General features: G+C 34.6%; 1 protein-coding gene across 1 annotated transcript in view; it reads right to left on the bottom strand.

The window, feature by feature from the left end:
- LOC129217781 (N-lysine methyltransferase SMYD2-A-like) overlaps window positions 1-20,092 on the bottom strand; it is a 61,685-nt gene that overhangs the window by 13,099 nt on the left and 28,494 nt on the right. Inside the window, exons 4-6 of the mRNA XM_054852124.1 lie at window positions 11,197-11,266; window positions 10,947-11,074; window positions 2,268-2,332 (exon numbers count right to left, since the gene is read on the bottom strand). Of these exons, the coding sequence (XP_054708099.1) occupies window positions 2,268-2,332; window positions 10,947-11,074; window positions 11,197-11,266 (263 nt within the window). The remainder of the gene's footprint in view (window positions 1-2,267; window positions 2,333-10,946; window positions 11,075-11,196; window positions 11,267-20,092) is intronic.

The raw sequence follows: 20,092 nt of genomic DNA, 5'->3' as shown, positions 1-20,092 counted from the left end.
ATTTTTTAATGAAATTCGGTGAACAAGTGCCATACTATCAACAATAAAAATTTTATAATTTTCTAAATTGAAAATCTCCATCCGCGTGTTGCACAGCACTTATAATGACTTTCAATTTTAAGAGCGAGTTCCGATTTTGGAGATTTCCTATAAATCCTTCTGCGTCAAAAAGGTACTTACAGTAGTCCGAAATTTCATGAGCGGCTAAAATGTGTGTGTCAAATCCTCGTTGATCAGCCAACATGAATATTTTTTGAAAAAGACTTATACCTGTTATTTTTTTAACTTTTTACTGCACGTAGTTTTTCTTTCTTTTTCATATGTAGTCACAAAGTTGTCAAATTTAAATTTTTTAATAGGGTCGGATAACTTTTTACTTTTTAGAACGCTCTTTTACGTACGCACTTAATGCAATCTCTCCATTTTCTACAATATTTAGCAAACATTGAGAAGAAGATTCATCAGCAAGATCACTGGAGTAAATATTTCGGAGCGCGCAATTTTCGCTATCATTATAGGGATTGCAAACAATAAAAATATTTGACGATACTTTGAATATCTTTTTCGTCTTTATTGATCCTGGATTGCGTCCATTCATTATGGTAATTAATGTCACTTGCAGAGTCTGCTTGTATTCCGATGTATGAAGATAAAGCCTCGAGTATGCTGTTTTTAAACGGATAAAGAAGTAGCCATCTCTGCATCGCATCTTCATATTTTTGTAATACCAATCAAACCTCCAGTCACTGCTGAAGATCGACTTTGAGACTGCTCTAATGCTAAATCGGGACTCACTGTATTAAATCTACTTCCGTTCGTTTGACGGACAGCATTCCTCTCTTCATATCATTTACAACTTCTAAAGGTAGTTTTATCATATCTCGTAAATAAAGAGTCACCCCACGAACGCAATTGGTGTGATTCGTGGAGAAAAAGTAAGGTAACATTTGAGTCTAGTTGTGTTGACAAATGCAGTTCAAAATTATTACTGCTGTCAGCCATAACTGAACCTAACAAAATTTCAACCATTTCCCAATAGTTGTTTAAATATTTCGTTTTCAGTGCTCTTGGCGCGTAAAAAATCTAAAAAACTCGTCAAAAAATCTGTAATTATTTTTTTATATTGATTATTTTTTTTCAATCAGGCCTGTATGATCTTTATCAACTGTATTCTCTCTTTTTTCTTTGAGACAAGTATTTAGCAAATGCATCAATAATAATGAATGTCAAAATAAAAAAGATTGATTTTTATATTTTGCTTTTGAAGACCTATGTAAAAAGTTGATTTTCCGTATTAAATAATTTTTTTCAACAAAAATTATTCTTTTAATTTTTATTATTTTTTGTTTTATTTTAAATTACCTAGCTTTAAATATCTTAAATTTTAAGAAACAACGGGGCATTGTAGCTAGGACAATCATTAAAATGGTTCAGATGAGTTTGCTCAATTCATTTACCTAGTACCTAAGGGAGCGAGGTATAAAAAATTAATGGACCAACAAAGCCTCCTGGCAACATCCAGAATCGTAATCTGCAAACTTTTCTGAGTTCAAAACAATTTACAGAATGCGGTTCTCATATTTTGCATGCTCAACTCCATACAGCGCCCCCCTCTACTCGAAAAATTTTCTGAATCAATGCAAGCAACAGATAATCCGTCTCTTTAAATAAGGACCAATTTGACATTATTTTTGGTAATTAAGTTTCGTACAGGACGGTTACTGACTGTAGTACTCTAGTAGTCCAAAAAGTTACTTTTAATCGTTTGATAAAACAATATGACTCGATTCCTGTGTTTAGCAATTTTCTGTTTGTTCAGATGATTTATATAGGAAGCAAAACAATATAAAAGTAACAATGTAAAAGTTATAAAAAGTTCAAGATTAAATACTTTGGTAGGAAGCTGCGAATTTTTTTGTACTTTTGTTTCCTTTTTTGCATTTATTCAAAAATATTTTTTAATTTAGCATTATTGTATAAGCTTGTTTATTTGTTTTCTGCCGAAAGTAAAGAATGAAAAAAGCGTCAAACGAGCTGGGCGGCAAAAATGTGGCACAGCCGTGGGGTACACCACCGAAGGTGGTGTTCACCAACCCGCCGAAGGCGGCTAGTTGGATATTAATAGCTGCAAAGATCGACCCTGGTTTGGTCGTCCACGATCAGTTCGTATAAGACTAGAGCAGTTTGAAATGCATTTTTGATGGCACTAAATAAAAAACTTTCACATGCATAGTAAACATTTTCAAACAGAATAAATGAATATGCACCCAAGATATAAAGCTGAACCTGACAAAACGGAATCTTTCCCAACACCGAAAACATTGTGTTTAACCTGAAAAAAATATATAAAAACATATAAAGATCGTTATAAACATTGTGAAAAAAAGTGAAAAAAGAACTGAAATCGGACACACACTAACACAAAAACACAACTTATAAATTACTCAGTGAAATTCGTGATAAAAACACATTATTTGTGCTGAGATTAATTCAAATGTGACTCGTTAGGTAGCGGATATCTTTTAAGTTTCTTACAATATTAAACTGGTATTTTTTATTGAAATGCTAAATCTATTTGGCTATAAAATTTGGAAAACTATAAATAGCTTTTTTGCACATTGAGAAATTATTGCTTTAAATGTTCATATTTCATTAAACTTCTAAAAGTTTTATTTCAAATTTTAGTATAATGATTCTCTTGTATGCTGTCAAGTTTTCTGAAAGTTTAGTAAATCAGGAGGGAAAACTCAGCGTGTTATGAGACAAAAACACGGGGAAAAAATTGATATTTTAAAAAGAAATGCTTACATCTTCTTGAACATAAGCGTCACTTTCACGAAAGTCAAATTAATAATAATAATAACAATTGTACATAGTAAGTAAACTAATTACTAAAAAAGGAGGATCAAAAAACGCTTTTGATTTATTCAATTTGTTGCTGATCTTCTAGATGCATGGGTGATGTAATTTGTATTGAAACTTGTCAGCTTAAGAGCATAACTTTTATGTGACAAAAGGTTACAGAACAATTGGTTTCATATTTTTCGAAAAATTTGTTAAATTGTGAGTTTTTGCAAGTGGTGCTGTTTTTTATTCACCACTGTAAAAAGAAAAAAAAAGAATAATTAAAGGAAAAAAAACACTTTTTTTTGTTTAATTTTAATGCTCACTCGGAGTATAAAAATATGTTTCAATTTGAAAATTATTTTTGATGATATTTGATTCTTCGGAGCACGTTTTATTAACTTGAAATTTTGAATTTCTAAAAAAAGTATTTTTAGCCCAGTAAATTTAGTCCCGAAATAGGGTCGATGCACCACAAGTCTATAATTAGCTGAATTTTTCAGGATAAGTTCCTGAATATGTGTAGAACGAATCCTGAAAAGTCCCCAAAGTTCCCATGCGAGCTTCTATCCAAAATGGCGGATCAAAGATGGCCGTCTAATACTTTTTGTTTTCCTTATAGCTTGGTCAAAAATGAAAATTTTTCAGTTCTGAAAAAAACTGTAGGCTCTAGAAGTAATATTGTTTCTATACATAACTCAAAATAACCAATAAAAATTTCTAACATTGGTTTTGACACCAAAAACTGAAATTACTGTGTTCTATGTAATATGCAGCAGAACTCTTAAGCTACTAAAATAAATATTTTTTTTACATTTTTAGGGCATTTTTTTAAAAAAAAATATTTTCCTTAAAAAATAGTCAATAGTTGCTATTTTACAGTTTTAAATAATGCTATGTATTTAAAATACACCGCCAGCTCAGTTATTCCATCCGAGGACTGCAGTTTCGTGCTTTTTAGCACTCATCAGCCCGGAATAGGAATCACATGAGCTGGAGGCAAAAAAATCTCTTAAGGGAGCCAAGAGAGCCAAACAAACTGGTAGCTAATGCAGAATTAGCAAACCAGATGAGCAGCAGTGGTGCGGTTCAACTCAAAGATAACTTACTACAAAATGCTATGTATGTTTAAATTGGTGCTTATGTTTTATCGACATTGCCCCATAAAAAGCTATAAAAATATATGATCTGCAAATTGTGTTTTTAGTGTGAAATGCAAAATTTTTGGTGTGAAAATTCAATGCTCTGATCTGTTTAGCTCTTTAAAACTACCATAAATCGTAAAGTGGCTCCAAATTCTTTTCGTAATATTAAGTGAATTAAAAAAAAAAAAAACTCATAGTAACGATAGAAATTCGTCAAAAACCGTTCAAAACTTTTTTTAAAAAATAAAAAGATCATTGTGTTATCTGAAAATGGTATTTTTTGTGCATTTTAGGTAGCAAATAGTTACGCATTTTTTTTTTTTTTTTTTTAAATTACGCTTCCGTATAATTATGTGACAATGGAAAAAATATCGGTGAAAGATCACTGCCTTCAACTTTAGGAAATTCTTTTGGGGAAGTTAAACTTCAGATGAAAAAGGGGATTATTATTGAGAAATGAGCGTTTTGTTCCGTCTTCCAAAGTTTTTGACCAGGATGCTGCTGTTTTCAAATCAAACGATCATTTATGAGATGCAGTGAAACCTGTGTAAGTTGATCACTTGCGGTGCAATACTCGAGTGGTCAACTTAAGCAGGCGGTCAACTTATAGAGGTTGAATTCTGTGATAAGATCTAATTCTGTGCCTGAAAATAGTGGTCAACTTAGGTGGTCAACTTACAAGGGTGGTCAACTTTACAGGTTTTACTGTATCTCAACTACGAATAAGCCCCTCAACTGCCATCGCTTTCTGGTTGGGTTTCTCTGAGAAAGGATAAAAACTCAAGCATGGCAATTACATTGCATTAGAGCCTTTTGTTAACCCCTAGTCGCTCTGTCTATTTAAAGATGAAGGATTTCTTATGCACGCATTGGCATGGGACGAGTCAGACATACAATAAAAAGACATAGACCTTCAGGTGTCTTCAGAAAAAACTTACTTTTATGGGAAGCAGTGGTTTTTAGTGGATACGCCGATGCTTTACCAACTACCATTAGGAAGAAACAAAGAAGAGTGATGTCGAAAATGTCTGAGACTACTGCTTTTTGGAGAAAATGTAGTGGGAACGATTTTATAGACTAACTTTTTGCGGAAATCTGAGAACAAATCAAGATTAATTCAAATTATGATGGAATACTTCCGATTTGGAGGAATGACTGTTGTACAAGTGGATAGGGAAAGCCATTGCATTAATTTGCTCCAATGGCAATAAAAACATGCCAAAACAGCTCTAGACCAGTCGCAGCAATAGGTACTGATACAGATCTGCTCTCGATTCTAAGTGAAAGAGATATGTCGGGAACGTCACTGTATTTTTTACCCCAAACCAATTTAATACAAAGAAAAATGTTACAATATATTGAAAGTACAAGAAGCCTTGGGTCCCTTGGAAGGATCCCCTTCTTTTGCTCCACGGAGTCACATCCTGGATGTGACTCCGACTCCACGTCAGCTGTATTCAGAAGAGGATAAATTTTGAGCTTTCAAGTTGCTAAAGGACAATTTCAAGCTGCTTTCTCTGATCTCACAGCGCAGTAGCTTTCAGCTTGAAACATCCAGAAAAGGTCACCCAGATTGTAGAAGTGTTGTTGAAACATATTTTTGGTAGCAGTACCATCTAATTCTCTAGGCATCTTAGGATACAACCGCTATAATAATTAAGAAACCAAAACTCCTTCAAAATCTAAAGCTTGGCAACTCTTCCTGCACTCACAAGTGCAGTTGCCTTACAGCACCCATTTTAAAACTATTATCCAAAAGTACAACAGTAGCTGAAGAAAAACATGAAATGGGGATGTGTTATGAAGAAGGTGGACAGTTAACAACGCGTTTGTTACTTCCCGAAGCTTCCGAAGGAATTCCGCATTTAATGTTTTGTGACTACAAATTAGCAGTAATTATTTGAGACTGTGATTCAGATGCCAATGAAAAAGCAGACGTTGCCTATTCAATAAATGGAATATATCAATCATGTTGCAGTTCATAATTTAAAAAGAATACCATTAAAAAAATTCCTTATTTTAGTAGCTTGCTTGTTTTGCTGCACATTACGTACAAAGTAGAAATTTTAGCTTTTGATGTAAAAACAATTATTTGAACCCTTTTGTTGGTTATTTTAGGGTATATATCGAAACAGTATTACTTTTCGAGCATACGGGGTATTTTAGAACTGAAAAATCTTCATTTTTGACAGAGTTATGAGGAAAACAAAAAGTACCAGGCAGCCATCTTTGATCCGCCATTTTGGATGGAGGCTCACATGGGACCTAAGGAGACTTTTTAGGATTTTCTCTACATGATATGAGGAAATAATTCTGAAAATATTTCTTAATTATAAATTTGTGGTGCAAAAAATTCTAAATTTACTGGGCTATTTTTTGATGGACCTATTTTCGAAACACATATTTTAGGGTTAAGGAGTAAATATTAAGGCATGTCATTAAATTATCAACAAAAAGACTGGCTTTTCTAAAAAAAAGCCCGTCGGTCGCCTGTCTGGTTGTTTTAAATTTACCGGCTTTTTTGCAGTCCTTAGTAGTCATTTTACAACTTATATTCAAAAATATATCAATAAAATAATAATAATAATAATAGACACACTAAAGCTTTTATTTTCAAAAAATTCAAAACATGTTTTCAAAACTTTTTCATGAAAAAAAAAGCGTTTAACTACAGGGTGTTTGCAATTTAGTTGAGCAAAAAGAACGATTTATTGAATACTATTGAATACTAGGCCGTCAACGGCCTACTACCTTTTACTTTTCATTTGGCAGCGGTAATGATACGCAGTTTGCTTTTTATGCCATTCACCACTTCATCAATGGTCAAAATGAAACCAAATTAAAAAAAAAAAAAAAAACACCAAATTTGTCACCAAGTTGGCTAAAAAACTTGGCTATCAAACGCTTTGCGATATATCGCTAAAACATCACTTGAGTTTGCATTGAAATTAACAATGATTTCCCCCAAAAAGGTGTAAAGACACCCTTTGGAACATCCGGTTGCAACCAAAAGGGAAGGTGCACAACTAGACCCCACTAGGAGTCTACGTACCAAATTTCAACTTTCTAGGACATACCGCTTTTTGAGTTATGCGAGATACATACGCACATACGTACATACGGACGTCACGAGAAAACTCGTTGTAATTATGTGTTTCGGGGATCGTCAAAATGGATTTTTCGAGTGTCTATACGTTCTTAGCCTTATATCCACGTGTGGTCGGGTTCAAAAAAAAAACATAAATTGATGTAGATTTCAATGTTTCTCTTATGTAGCCATCTCCTGATTTTAATTCGCGAACTTAAAGCGAAGTGTCCGGGTTCATCAGTTTTACATCAGTTTAGTGTAACCTGTTTTGATAAAATGCCGTCTTCGTTAGTAACGCTTCGAAGAAAAAGAGGCGTGCTCCTCTTATGCGCGTGTGTGTAGGACATGGATGCAACCTGGAGACGGCTCTCGCTATAGGAGCAGCAGCGTGAGGAGCCCGCCTGTCCACGGTGATGGTGCAGAGGGTGGCGGTGGGAAAAATCAAAGGACCTCAAAAACAGTCAAATAAAACCAATCGTGATTGCTCAAATAAAAAAACGCGCACCCACACAACTACACAAAGACAATAAAATTTGTCAGATTTTTTACTTTCTTCTACATCTATTATATAGAAGAAAGTATTGGATTCGTGCAAATTTTCGAATTTCGAATTTTGACGGATTCGAACGTTTTGAGGTGTGCTGAGTCCATTTCGCCCATTTTTGGAAAATGTCTGTCTGTGTGTGTGTGTGTGTGTCACGTATGTGTGTGATCAGTTTTTTGTGGCCGCTCTGCAGCAAAAACTACCGCATGAAATCGAACGAAATTTGGTACATATATGCCCCTATGTGAACTTGTGCCCATTGGTTTTTAGCGCGAATTCCTCCAAGGTGGGTGGAGCAATGGGACGTTTCTTGGGTTGTGCGTGCCTGCTATTCCCCAAGAAGTAACTGGCGGAATCAAACAAAATTTGGTCCATATGTTGCCCCTAACAAGTACAGGTGTTGATTCAATTTTGGTGTCAATAGCTCAAACGGGGATTGAGTAATAGAATGTTTTTTGTCGTCAATTGTGACTGCTGTATCTCTAGAAATAATGAACGGAAACAAACAAAAATTTATCGACAAGTAGCCCTTAGAGGGTATAAGAAATGATTGTATTTTGGCGTCAGCAGCTGAAAAGGGGATGGCGCAATCGAACATTTTTTTTTTGCGAGTACCATATCTCAAGAAACATTGCTACGTTCTGGATGAAATTTGGAATAAATGTGAATCCATATGAAAACAGGCGTTGGTTCAATTTTGGCACCAATCGCACCATGGGGGGGGGGCTGATTTTTTTAAATTTTTTTTTTTTTTTTTTTGTGAATAAAAATAGCTTTATAATTTCAACAATAAAAAAGATAAATCATAATAGACTGTCGTCTGAATATTTCGCGTGATTTCAATTGTTGAAAAATGACCAGAAAATCGCGATGATTTAAACTTTTTAACTGTTGCCATCTTGTGTTTGTTAACAAAGAAATTTTTGTAATTATTTTAAAAGCAAAGAAAATAATAATCAATTTTCAATCTTTGCTTTGCTTTTGAGATAAATCGGGAATTGGGATGGTCGTCAAGTTTTGGCGTGTGTAATTTTGTTTTTGTTGGGAATATTGCTTCCTCGTCAAGCATGGGGAGGGATTAATATTATAAGAAAGATATAGGAAAAAGTTTCGTGATGGTCACAACATACTAATTTTAGTTTGATGTTGCTGCATAGTTTACAACAAGGAGCGAAAACATAATTACAAACATTGCTACGGGCTAAAATGATCGCTAAAAAATGAATGCTAAACAAATTCACCAAAAAATAAGCACAGTGATTATTCTGTGTTAAGCTTCAATCAATTTTGAAAAAAAAAATGAAAATGAGATATTTGTGAAACAAAGAGGCTCAAAGTTTGGCTGAAATTTTTCTGACCCTAGGGTACATTTATCTCTATTATCACTAAATCAGAAGTCAATTAAAGAATGATCTTTAAAATACCTTTCAGGGAACACTCAGATTAACTAAATGAACTTTTTTTCTTCCAGTAAAGTGAGAAAGATCTAGGTTTAAGTCTTCTTGAAAAGGACTACGAGCCTAACTGTTTGATAAAGATTTACTGCTTATATTAATAGTTTGATTGCTGAAGAATTTTCTTGTAATTATGCTATAAGTGCGGAGTAAACTACGTAATTGAAAATAATAGAAGTGTCTATTTTCAATATACGCAGTTACTCTAATTTTTACACAATTGGTAGTTTTTAGCAAAACAAATATTGTTAAGCTCACTCACTACAAGACAAATTTTCTACACAAATTTCATAAATTCCTCATTACATATATCGCAAATTAAGTTTCATGGTTAAATTTTGTTGATTTTTTTTTACTGCGTAAAACTCACACTGCCAAACTTTCACCCACGAAAATTTTCTACAGAAATTAATTTTTCATGCTTCCTGTGGTATTTTTTGGGTTGCTAGCCATTCTTTCCCTTTTACCACACTAAAGCTCGAAGTGAATTGTAGTCAATGTAGTGTGAAAATTATAGCAACAAACAACAGCGTGATCACACTTCTCTTGTGTTGAGTCAAAAATACATAGAAGAGCGACAGCTCTTCGTCAGACTCAAATGGTAAAGAAACTAAACATCAAAATATTTTAGACGTTCGCATATGCTCCATGTTTTCATCAAGTTAAATCAATCTTTCCGATAAAAGCTTCTGAGGAAACAAACGCTTTCAAATTCTTTCATCTCAGGACAATGTATTCATAAGTAGAGCTTTTTCAGCAGGGCTTCAGGGCTATCACCTATCATTGTCAATGGAAGCGCTAGAACCGGCACTTTACAATGACAGACTAATTTATTTAAATGTAAAATATGTCAGGAAGTTTGCAAACATTTTCAAGCTAAGAGTATCAAATGTGCGAGAGAGAAATGAATAAAAAAGGAGCAAAATTTGCTTGAAACCGCTTGAACACGAAGCTTTATCAGAAACAGGCATGTTAAAACTCCGACATTACAATTTTTTTCTTTCGCGAACCCCCAGGGGTTCGCGAACCACCGGTTGGGAACCGCTGGGCTAGAGGAAAGGTGCATTCGTACTGAGTGACATAGGCTATAAATTATGCATATATGTACTTATAGGGAAGCCCAGTGGTTCAGTGGTAGCGCTTCGTGCTTCCACGCCCCCGTACGGGTTCTATCACCGGATCGGGCATGATCGACTCAGCCGTTCATCCCTTCAGTGAGTCGACAAAATGAGTACCAAGCGTGCTTGGGAACTAAACCCTGGGAGTTCCGCGTTAGGCTGACCACCTAACCGGAACATCTGCCTAGCACCCCAGAGCCCTTGGTCAGGAAGACTGAGATGGGCACAGTAGGTCTTGGCCCCATGGGCTGTCGTGCCACTGTTTATTTATTTTTGTACTTATACTAATTTTTTAAACTAATAGTTTGTTTGCACTACCAGTATATGTTTCGTACTGTTTTGTTCATATAAACCTAGAATGTATCTACGATTGTCCTGCGTTTGTAATGTCAGAGTGTTTGAAGGTTCTCTTCGAACTAAATGCTGGGGGATGGAACCATGTGAAACAAAAAATAATCTCGAATTACTTGCAGTGTAGGCTCTTGCTTTTAGTTCAGGAACAAAAGCAGGCAGTGGCTCGAGAGGACAAGCAATAGATCAATCCAAAATGGTTCATCAATAGTGAAGTATGATGTAACTGAACTTGGGAAATATTACGATTAATCTGACAATAAACTGGCTAATTTTGTTTAACATTTCGGAAGTTCTTAGCTCAGGAAATGGTCAACTAAGTTGCAAACACCCTGCATAAAAAATGGCGTTCTGCATTTTTTAAGAAATAAAATAGATAAACCTTTAAAGGAAAAATACTACCTTCCCAAAAATTTCGAGTATTTCATCATCAGTGGAGACATTGGCTTTCCCCAAATACTTTTTTACTAAGTTTAGAACTTCTAGACCTTGTAAAGATAACTTAGAATCATTTTTCGTATGCTCAGTGTCTAAAATTAAAAAATATGTATATGTATTGAATGAAGAACAAGAAGAAGAATAAACCATGGCATCATAAACTTGAATTAAAAGCAACAAGAAAAGGTAACTGATAGTAGAAAACGGCACTTACTAGAAACCAAGTCGTAAAAACTTTTCTCCGTATTTCCAACTGGCTCAGAAATGGATTTCCAATCTTTTCCCTTTAGTGGAAAAATTACGGAAGAGAATGAGATTGTAGAAGTGGGGCAACGAAGAGTTTAACATTTCAAACATATTATTTTACTATGACCTATTGTTTCTTTACAAAGGTACTGATATTACAAATTATGCTCAATAATCAGGACACTGCAAGTAACGCAGGGTCCGCCGATATATATCATTTGACACTTTTCACGATACCTGATATTTATTTTGAAAATATAATATTTTGTTATTTTTGATATTCATTTTTGAAACTACGACAACATAAAAAAATAACATTAAAAATATTTGTATTAATTATATGAATGTAATTCATTTGATATTAAAAAGAACCAAAAACTATCTAGTACGTTTATATTATCTAAATTGATATTTTATTAATTTGATATAATACTAGAACATTATTTTTTATTTTACATTGATACAATCATTAATAATGTAACAATTTTTATAAATATTAAAAATGCCCGTAAAAAGTTAAGCCTGTAAATGTAAAGTAAAATGCCTTTAGTTTCTTCCTATATGATTTTTGCTTTTTATATGTTTCCCATATTTTACTTTTTAACATGAGAAACGTAAAATCGGGTTTTCTCTAAACATTTGGCTAATGGGCGGTAATTTGCTGAATATACGATGCCTTGACTTCAATCCCCGAGTTGAACCGAACCATTGATTCGGTCAGTTTGGCAATCTTGGCTTCCTTAAGAAGTTTTCCATCTCCAGCTCAGTCACTTTCCTATGCCGGGCTGATGAGTGCTAATAAGCACGAAACTGCAGTCCTCGGCTGGAATTGACTGAGCTGGCGGTGTATTTCACGTATTACTTCTTGGTTACAGCACTCAAAATTGCGATTAATCGCTTGAATGACGACTTGTGTGGACAAGTGCTTTGGCATGGACTTTACTAAATTAGAACATACATTTTTGATCTCGTCCTCACCAAAAAAAAAAAAAAAACAACTTTTATAACATTCCCAATCTTTGTTATCTTTATTAAGTAGTCCATTTTGCACACACATCCATTTACACTGCTCCACAAATTTTCGATTGGCTTTTTACCAGGAAAATTACGAGGGAAATCCAAAATCGTTAATTCCTGTTCTTGAAAGAAAAAAAAAATGAAGATCTTGTTAAGAGATACCAACACCATCAGTGGACGTATGCATCACATACAGTTTTATTTTACTACTAGTGGTACCCGCACGGTTTTGCCCGTAGTAGAAAATTAAAGGGTCTTTTGGTTTTCCTGTATATTTACAAATAATGTATGGTGAATTTCTCGCCAATTTGCTCGCCCATGTTACGGTTCCACGTTATGATAACTTGGTAATTTACGCGCCCATCGTATGATAATTTTTCTCGGGAAAATGTTCTTAAAATTGGAATAGAAAAAGAACAAAATCGAATTTTGGAAAAATCGCTTCGAGGTGCACACCCCATGCTACAAACTTATTTTGTGCCAAATTTCATGAAAATCGGCCGAACGGTCTAGGCGCTGTGCGCGTCACAGAGATCTACACATCCAGACTGAGAGAGATCCAGATCCTGTGCGCCCATATGCATAATTTTAAGGGGAAGGGGGGTGGACAGTTTCCCCAGGTTTAGCAGGATATTTTCCCCATGGAAACCCATTTTCAGTACAGATTGGAGCTATTAAAATTTGACGTTTTTAATAACTTACATTCATTAACGGCTGGTGAAGAAATGCTTTTACATTTTTGCAAAGAAAAACAATAATAAGAGCAAGAAAGTTCTAATTTCTAAGAGGGGGGCTTGAGTCCCCACCTACCCCCTATATGGGCACCCATGATCCAGATATCCAGACAGAGAGACTTTCAGCTTTATTATTAGTAAAGATTATTAGACATGTATTTTCTAGAGTTAATGATCCCTTTAACTAGTACTGAACTGCAAGATCCTTCAGAAGTAAAATAACCCGACACATATCTTCCTCAGGGCAGGGTCGGCATGACTCTTACCATCTGTGGTACAGTGGTGGCCAAAATTAAAAAGGGCAAAAGAAAAATCTCCTAATCTTGGCTGCATTTGGTCGGAAAATTACCTGTATTAGGGTGGGTTGAAAATCACTTTTTTTCCCCCTAATCAATTTCTAACAGCGCGGAAAACTTGCGCATTGGCATCCTAATAACGGGGAAAATAATTTAAAAATTTATAAATAATTTTTGAAATCGCGCGAGAGCCCTCAAGTTAAGAAAAAATAGAAAAAATCGACAATTTTTAAATACGTATATTTTTTTTTAAAAATAATTTACTTCATTTCTAATAGTATAAAAAATTCACCTTGTAGTTACCGAAATGTATAGAAAAAACTTGTGGGCACATTGTCGATCATTTGATTTCGCTCAGAAAGCCTTAAAAAACACCATTTTTAAAGTGAAAAAGTCATATTTTTTCAAAAATTCTTAAGCTGACATAAAGCACTAAAAATATACTATTAAACATCCGTTTTAATGTTTTACATACATTTCTCTTACGCTGAAATGACTCAGGACTCACCACGTGCAGGCCCGTCATTTCAAATTTTCCAGAGGGAGGAGGGGGTCAAAGAGGGCTAATTCAATGGAAGTTTCAACGGAAATCAGCAAAAACCACGCCCACCCAAATGTAAATACATTTATTTCTCAAAGCTGCGGTAGGGGGCAATAAACCACCCCCGACCCCCTAAATGACAGGCCTTATAACGTGGCGTTGGCAGCAAGTCGAGTCCCACTCAACCAACCAATTTGGATGCCATTCATTATGCCGAAATTTTTTAAATTCTGAATTCGTATCAAATGTTCTAGATCTGATTGTTATTTACTATGAAAAAACATTCTCAGTTTTCACGCTTTGCGACATTTTCCTTTAGCCTGTGTCACAAGTTTTGCTCATCTCCCTGCCGATTGAGTGTGGTATCAATTATTCAAGTTATGGCATTGCTTTGTCTTTCAATGAATATTAAAAATCCCTTTTAATGCTTTACTTATTTTTCCATTATGTTAAAATGTCCCAGGACTCACCACGTGGAGGTAGCAGCAAGTCGAGTTCGAATATTGTTGAAGAGAACGCGCCTTGGGAAAACGAAATAATTTTAATAGGAAAAAATATAGAATGTTGCGGGAAAATCTAGTCTTCAAAATGCAACACTTCGGAAGCCCCCTTACAATAGCCAAAACTATTCAATAGCGCTTCAAATCTCGTTTCCAGGGCTTCAATTTCGCAAAATTCCAGGGGACCTAGCCTTCTAACAACTTCAAAAATCGTTTAAGACTGCTTATTAAGGAAATACAATTTTGAAAAACTGCTGAGCCCGAAACGTTACCAAATGCGGCCTACCGTCACGTTTTTCATACTTCAATTTCGGGAAAATTTCGAAAAAGGCCCTCGAACCTTCTTTCTCTAATACCATCCAATTCGTCCAAAATTGAATTTTTAAAACGACAATTGTATGAAGCGCTTAGCACGCAGTCCACTTAAAATACAGGGAGCTGATGCTCCCGTGTAAAAACTGAAAATGAAAAAAACTACAATATTCCGATAATTAAATCTATACTAATATTATAAAGAGAGGGCAGATTTTTGTGTGTTTATATGTTCGAAGTAATCTCGGGAACCACTGCACCTATTTGAAAAATTCCTCCGCTATATGAAAGGTGCTTTCTTACTGAGTAACATAGGCTGCAATTCGAAAAAATCCGATAAATAGTTCTTTTTTTATTCCAATTTAGGCCCAAATTTCACATAAATTCTCGAATATGGGAGTGAAAAATTACTTTCACATATTAATATTATATATCGTTAAAAAGGGTAAAATTTTCTGCGCTCTAAACAATTTGTTTCGATGCTCTAACTTAATTACGGCGGGAGTAATTTGCGTTTTTCGTTCGAACTTTTTTAGGCTTAGCTGAAATTTAGGCGCTACTTTCTTCATTAAATCTATCAATAACAAGAAGTTCCGTCTAGAACTAGACGAGCCTACTTTCCCGTATACCCATACTACTTTCTAGTACCTGATCAGAATTCTCAAAAATAGCTAAAATCGCAAATTTTTTCAAACATATTTTTTTTAATATTTTAAGCTGATTTCTAGGAATAAAATATTCCTTACTTTTCTTCAAAAAAAACGAACAAATAAAATAGCAGCACCTTTTAAACAAAGCAGCTAATACACTTCTTTCCATTAAAAAAATTTTTTAACAGCTTTCAAAACGAAAAAATAATAATAAGTCCATTAAAATAAATACATCATATAAAAAAAATCGTTTCTTTTTCCCCTGTTGCCAAAAATAATTTTTTAAACGAATTAATGCACTTACCAAAATAAAAAAAAAAACAATAAAATGTCAACATAAAGAAATAATTTTCATTGTCAAAAAAAAAAAATCGTCTGCGCATATTTTTCGAGTTTATTCACCGAAAACTAAATACCTAAATTAAAACTTTAGCGTGAAAATAAAAACAAATCATATCAACAATAATTATTTAACAGTTAAAACCACAGCAGCGGAGTCGGAGTCGGAGTCAATCTCATTTTGGGATAAAAGAGTCGGAGTCGAATATCCAAGAATCGGAGTCAGTCATTTGTCCTCCGTGTATAAATGTTTGCCAAAGCTACGAAGTCAGAGTCGAAGTCGGGGAGTCGGAGTCCGATTGATTGTCGGGAACAGGAGTCAGAGTCGGTGTCAGGTGCCCCTAAATTCTCGGAGTCGGAGTCGGGAGTTGGTCGTCAAGAGCTATTTCCAACTAAGTTTGTTTGAAGTAAATCCGCCTTTAAGTTCGGAATCTATATTGACTTTCAGTTTCCCCTTAGGCGCTAATGTTAAGAGATTTGAACTGTTCAAAATTGAACGAAAACTTGTTCAAACCAAAAAGATATTTTCGATACATGTTTTTTATCAAAAGTTTTTCCCTACAAAGTTTGTTTGAAGCCACTTCGCTTCTAAGTTCAAGATTTATTTTTGATTTGAATTTCCCCGTAGGCGCTAATGTTAAGTTTTTTTGAACTGTTCAAAATTGAACGAAAAATTGTTCAAATCAAAAAATGAATTATGGGAATGAGATGTCCTCGCCGAGATCTTTCTAACAAAAAAAAAATTTGTTCGAATCGGACTATTCATTCAAAAGTTATTAGAGGGGGACAGACAGACAGACCGACAGACAGACAGACCGACAGGCATTTTTTCCCATCTCAATACCCTACTTTCCAATTTTTAATTTTTCAATATTTATCTAACTATTTTATTTATTTTTGACTTTTTTTTTGTTTTTCGGGATATTTTTAAGATGTATTAAGCCTTCTTTCATGCTTTTTTCTTCTTTCTCTGATTTTTACTGGGAAAGTAGGCTAAAAAGTGAAAGAATTGTCCCACAGTATTCTTTTTGACACCATTGGAAAAAGCGACATTTTTTACTCCAAATATCTATCGACCAATGTTCGAAAAACTTAGCTTCTATCTTCAAAGGAAAAAAGTTACAAGCGTTTTTAAATCAAATTCGAAAAATGTCAATTTGATCCAGGTTGTCAACCATTTTATTTTCGCGTTTCCACGGTTACGCTTTTTGAATCCATTGTTTCTTTCCTTATTTTGCATTTAATTTCTTAAACTTATTTTATTTCGTGTTTTCATGGTTACGCTTTTAAAATCCATCTTTCGCATTTTATTTTCTTAAAAGCATTTTAACATAGACTAATAATAAGAGTAGACCGAGCTATGGCAACCCTTTTGCTGCTCATAAACCAAACCATGTGACTGATGGATATCCTAGCAACAGCGGGCGTTGATCGTAGCAGACGATCAATGCGGGCGAGAAATAAAATAAATAGAATTGATGGAACACGGAAGAATAATCTTTTATGGAGTCCGAATTGTAAATTTGTTACTCTAAGTTGTACATATTTTGTTAATATAGTGAGTTTTTCGTTTAGATAGTATTGTGCATTTTCTTTAGTCAATTTCAATAACTCTCTAAGCAATAAAAGATGCAAACGACCAAGAAGAATCAGCAAACGGTAAGATTTTTACCTACAGTTTCAATTTAAGATACCGATTAGTACATTTTTGCGTTAACGCAAAACGTTTACGCCATTTCGTTCACGCCAACGCTGACAGCTCCAAATGAAATAAAAGTTACCGAAAACTGATCAGAAACTATTACTAATGTCAAAATAATGCATAACTAAAAGAAAAACAGCTCAATCTCTGCACCTGAAAGTTTTTTTTAATGAAAACACATTGTCTTAAAATACATGTCGAGTGCCAAACTATAGATAATGCTGCCATCTAGCAACCATGCTGCCAAAGTCATCGCCAAGCCCTTCCACTAGTCACATGATACATCTATGAACCAATTTTCTTCATTAGCAAGAATGAGAAAGCTCGGTCTACTCTTATTATTAGTCTATGCATTTTAATACCTGTCGTCATTGTTTGGAAGGGTAATTTCGCATGGCGTTTTTATTTCTTTTATTTAAGCCTGATTGTTGAATATATGTCACTTGACACAATTTTTATTCTCAAGGTAGACCGGGCAAAGCCGGGCAACGCAGCTCTTAATATATAAAGATTTGAAAGCTACTGTTAATGTGATTTTATACTTTTTTGTTTGTTTGGTGAAACATTTATTATTGCTAAAGGAAAAACATTCGCTTCACTCGCAAAAGGACTGGGTTCCGGTAGCGTGGTCGCTTGGCGCGTTAGGAGCTGAGCAGTTCAGTCTAGGATTATTGTTTTAAAGCAACCGTAAATGTAATTCATTGTTTTGGTGATTTGTTTCGAAAGAAAAGAAACTTTTGATTTGTTTTTATCCGAACGAAATGTACGACATTTTCTTCTTTTTTTCTGGCAATGATTTTTGACTGTTCCACTAGATGTTTTTTTTTTTTCGTTAGACGGATGGATTATGATAACGTGATTGCTGGGCGAGTTTGGCGATAAACAATAGAGTTGCGAAACTATTTTTACATTTGGAAGATATTATTTGATGTCTTTTTTTGTTTATTTGGCGAACTATTTTAAATTGCAGTAAAAACCGCTTCACTCGCAAAATAAATTAGTTTTAAAGCAACTGTGAGTCTAATATAATGATTTGACGAAAAAATTTTAAATTAAAAAGAAACTTTAATAGGTTTTTACGCATTTTAAAAGTGTGTACGCATTTTATACAAAGAAAAATGACCATTTCACATCAGAGGGGAGGGCGTCAATTTTTTTTTATTCAACGAACTTCCATTAAATTTTTAGCATGGGCACCGCTGTGCGGGTACTGCTAGTAAATAAATAAATAAAGGGGAGAGCTTTAAACCCCTCTTCCAAGTATCACTAAATGTTGCTTAAAAACTTTAGCGTTTATTTCAAAATGTTTTTTGGGGAGATCCTCAATGCACCTTCCTAACATCATCAAAGTTTGCCGGTAACTGCGTTTTGAAATGATCAATTTCACCTTAGTTTTCAAAAAAAAAAAATCGATTGTAAATAGCCCCCAAGTCCCCTCCCTTTCCCCAACGTCAAAAAAAAAAAAAACTTCAGTTTATAAAAAAAATTCCTAAGAAGTCCTCACAAATAATTCCTCCCCGTAAGTTTACCAGAGAAACTCTAAACCTGCGTTCTTAGGGCTTTAATTTCAAAAATTTCTCCGGGGGAGAGCCCCCGGACCCCCCATCACATAAGGAAACCTTTTAAGAGTGCCTTCTTAAAATACCTGTTGTTTTTTCTGCAATTGTAGTAGCAAAGGTTTACAAAACACACTTGAACAAAACTTTTAAAATATACTTTTTAGATTATATTAGATATTAGATTTTTCCTCATATCGTACTTTTTAAACTTAAATTTGATCATCTTTCAACGCATTTACTATCTGCATTCTTTTTTTTTATTATTTGTGAAGGAATATGTGTTATACAATAAATATATAAATATTTATTAATTTATAGCAATTGTTAAAACGCAGCGCAATCAAATCGGTTAAGTATTAATATAGATACGAGCATTTATGAGGGCATATTTGATGACGTTAGTCTAGAAAATGTACCAGATGGCAAATGTATACCCAAAGTTCAAAATACACTGTTTATCATAAATTAAGGAAAAGTCACAAAAATGACGATTACTCGAAAAGTTACATGTGAAATTTTATGAAACTTACCCACAATACGCAACACAAAGTAAGATATAAAATAACATAAAAAGAAAGACAATTATAGCAGTATAGAAATTAACACATTCCTAAAATAAACAAATCGAAAGTGTCAGTTTTCTACTGAAAAAAGTACCTTGACTATGGAATATGATCCCCTTTAGAAGTCATGCAGCACATACTGCGATGTGTCATGCTGTCAATTATGCGGTCTATCAGTTAAACAGGAACAGAGAGCCAGTGCTCTTGCAAAGCAGTATCAAGCACGGCAAGGGTCTGAGGGGGCTGGTTGAGAGCAGCTACACGTCTCCCTAAAGCATCCCAATCATGCTCGATAAGATTCAAGTCCGAGGATCGAGCTGGCCACTCCATGTGGAGAATTGTAGCCTGTTGAAGATAATCATCTACGATGTGAAGTCTTGCGATATCGTCTTGTAACAGAAAGCATCAACTATTGCCCCGGCATATAGGCGCATATAAGCATCGAGGATATCATCTCCATAAACCTGAGCATTCACGGTTCCCCTCGTAAAGACAAGGAGGTCACGGTGCGTCCACCTAAAGAGATGCCACCCCAAATACAGACACTACCTTTTTTCGTATCCATCTCTTTCGCGGATGTTTGACGGTTGATAACGCTTTCCAGGTTCTCGCCATTTCAAATGACGCCTACTATCGCTTTTTAGACTGAAT

The sequence above is a fragment of the Uloborus diversus genome, chromosome 2, assembly GCF_026930045.1.
Source record: "Uloborus diversus isolate 005 chromosome 2, Udiv.v.3.1, whole genome shotgun sequence".
NCBI classification, from domain to species: Eukaryota; Metazoa; Arthropoda; class Arachnida; order Araneae; family Uloboridae; genus Uloborus; species Uloborus diversus.
Note: the sequence above shows the minus strand (reverse complement) of the source record. Positions and strands in the feature narration are given on the sequence as shown.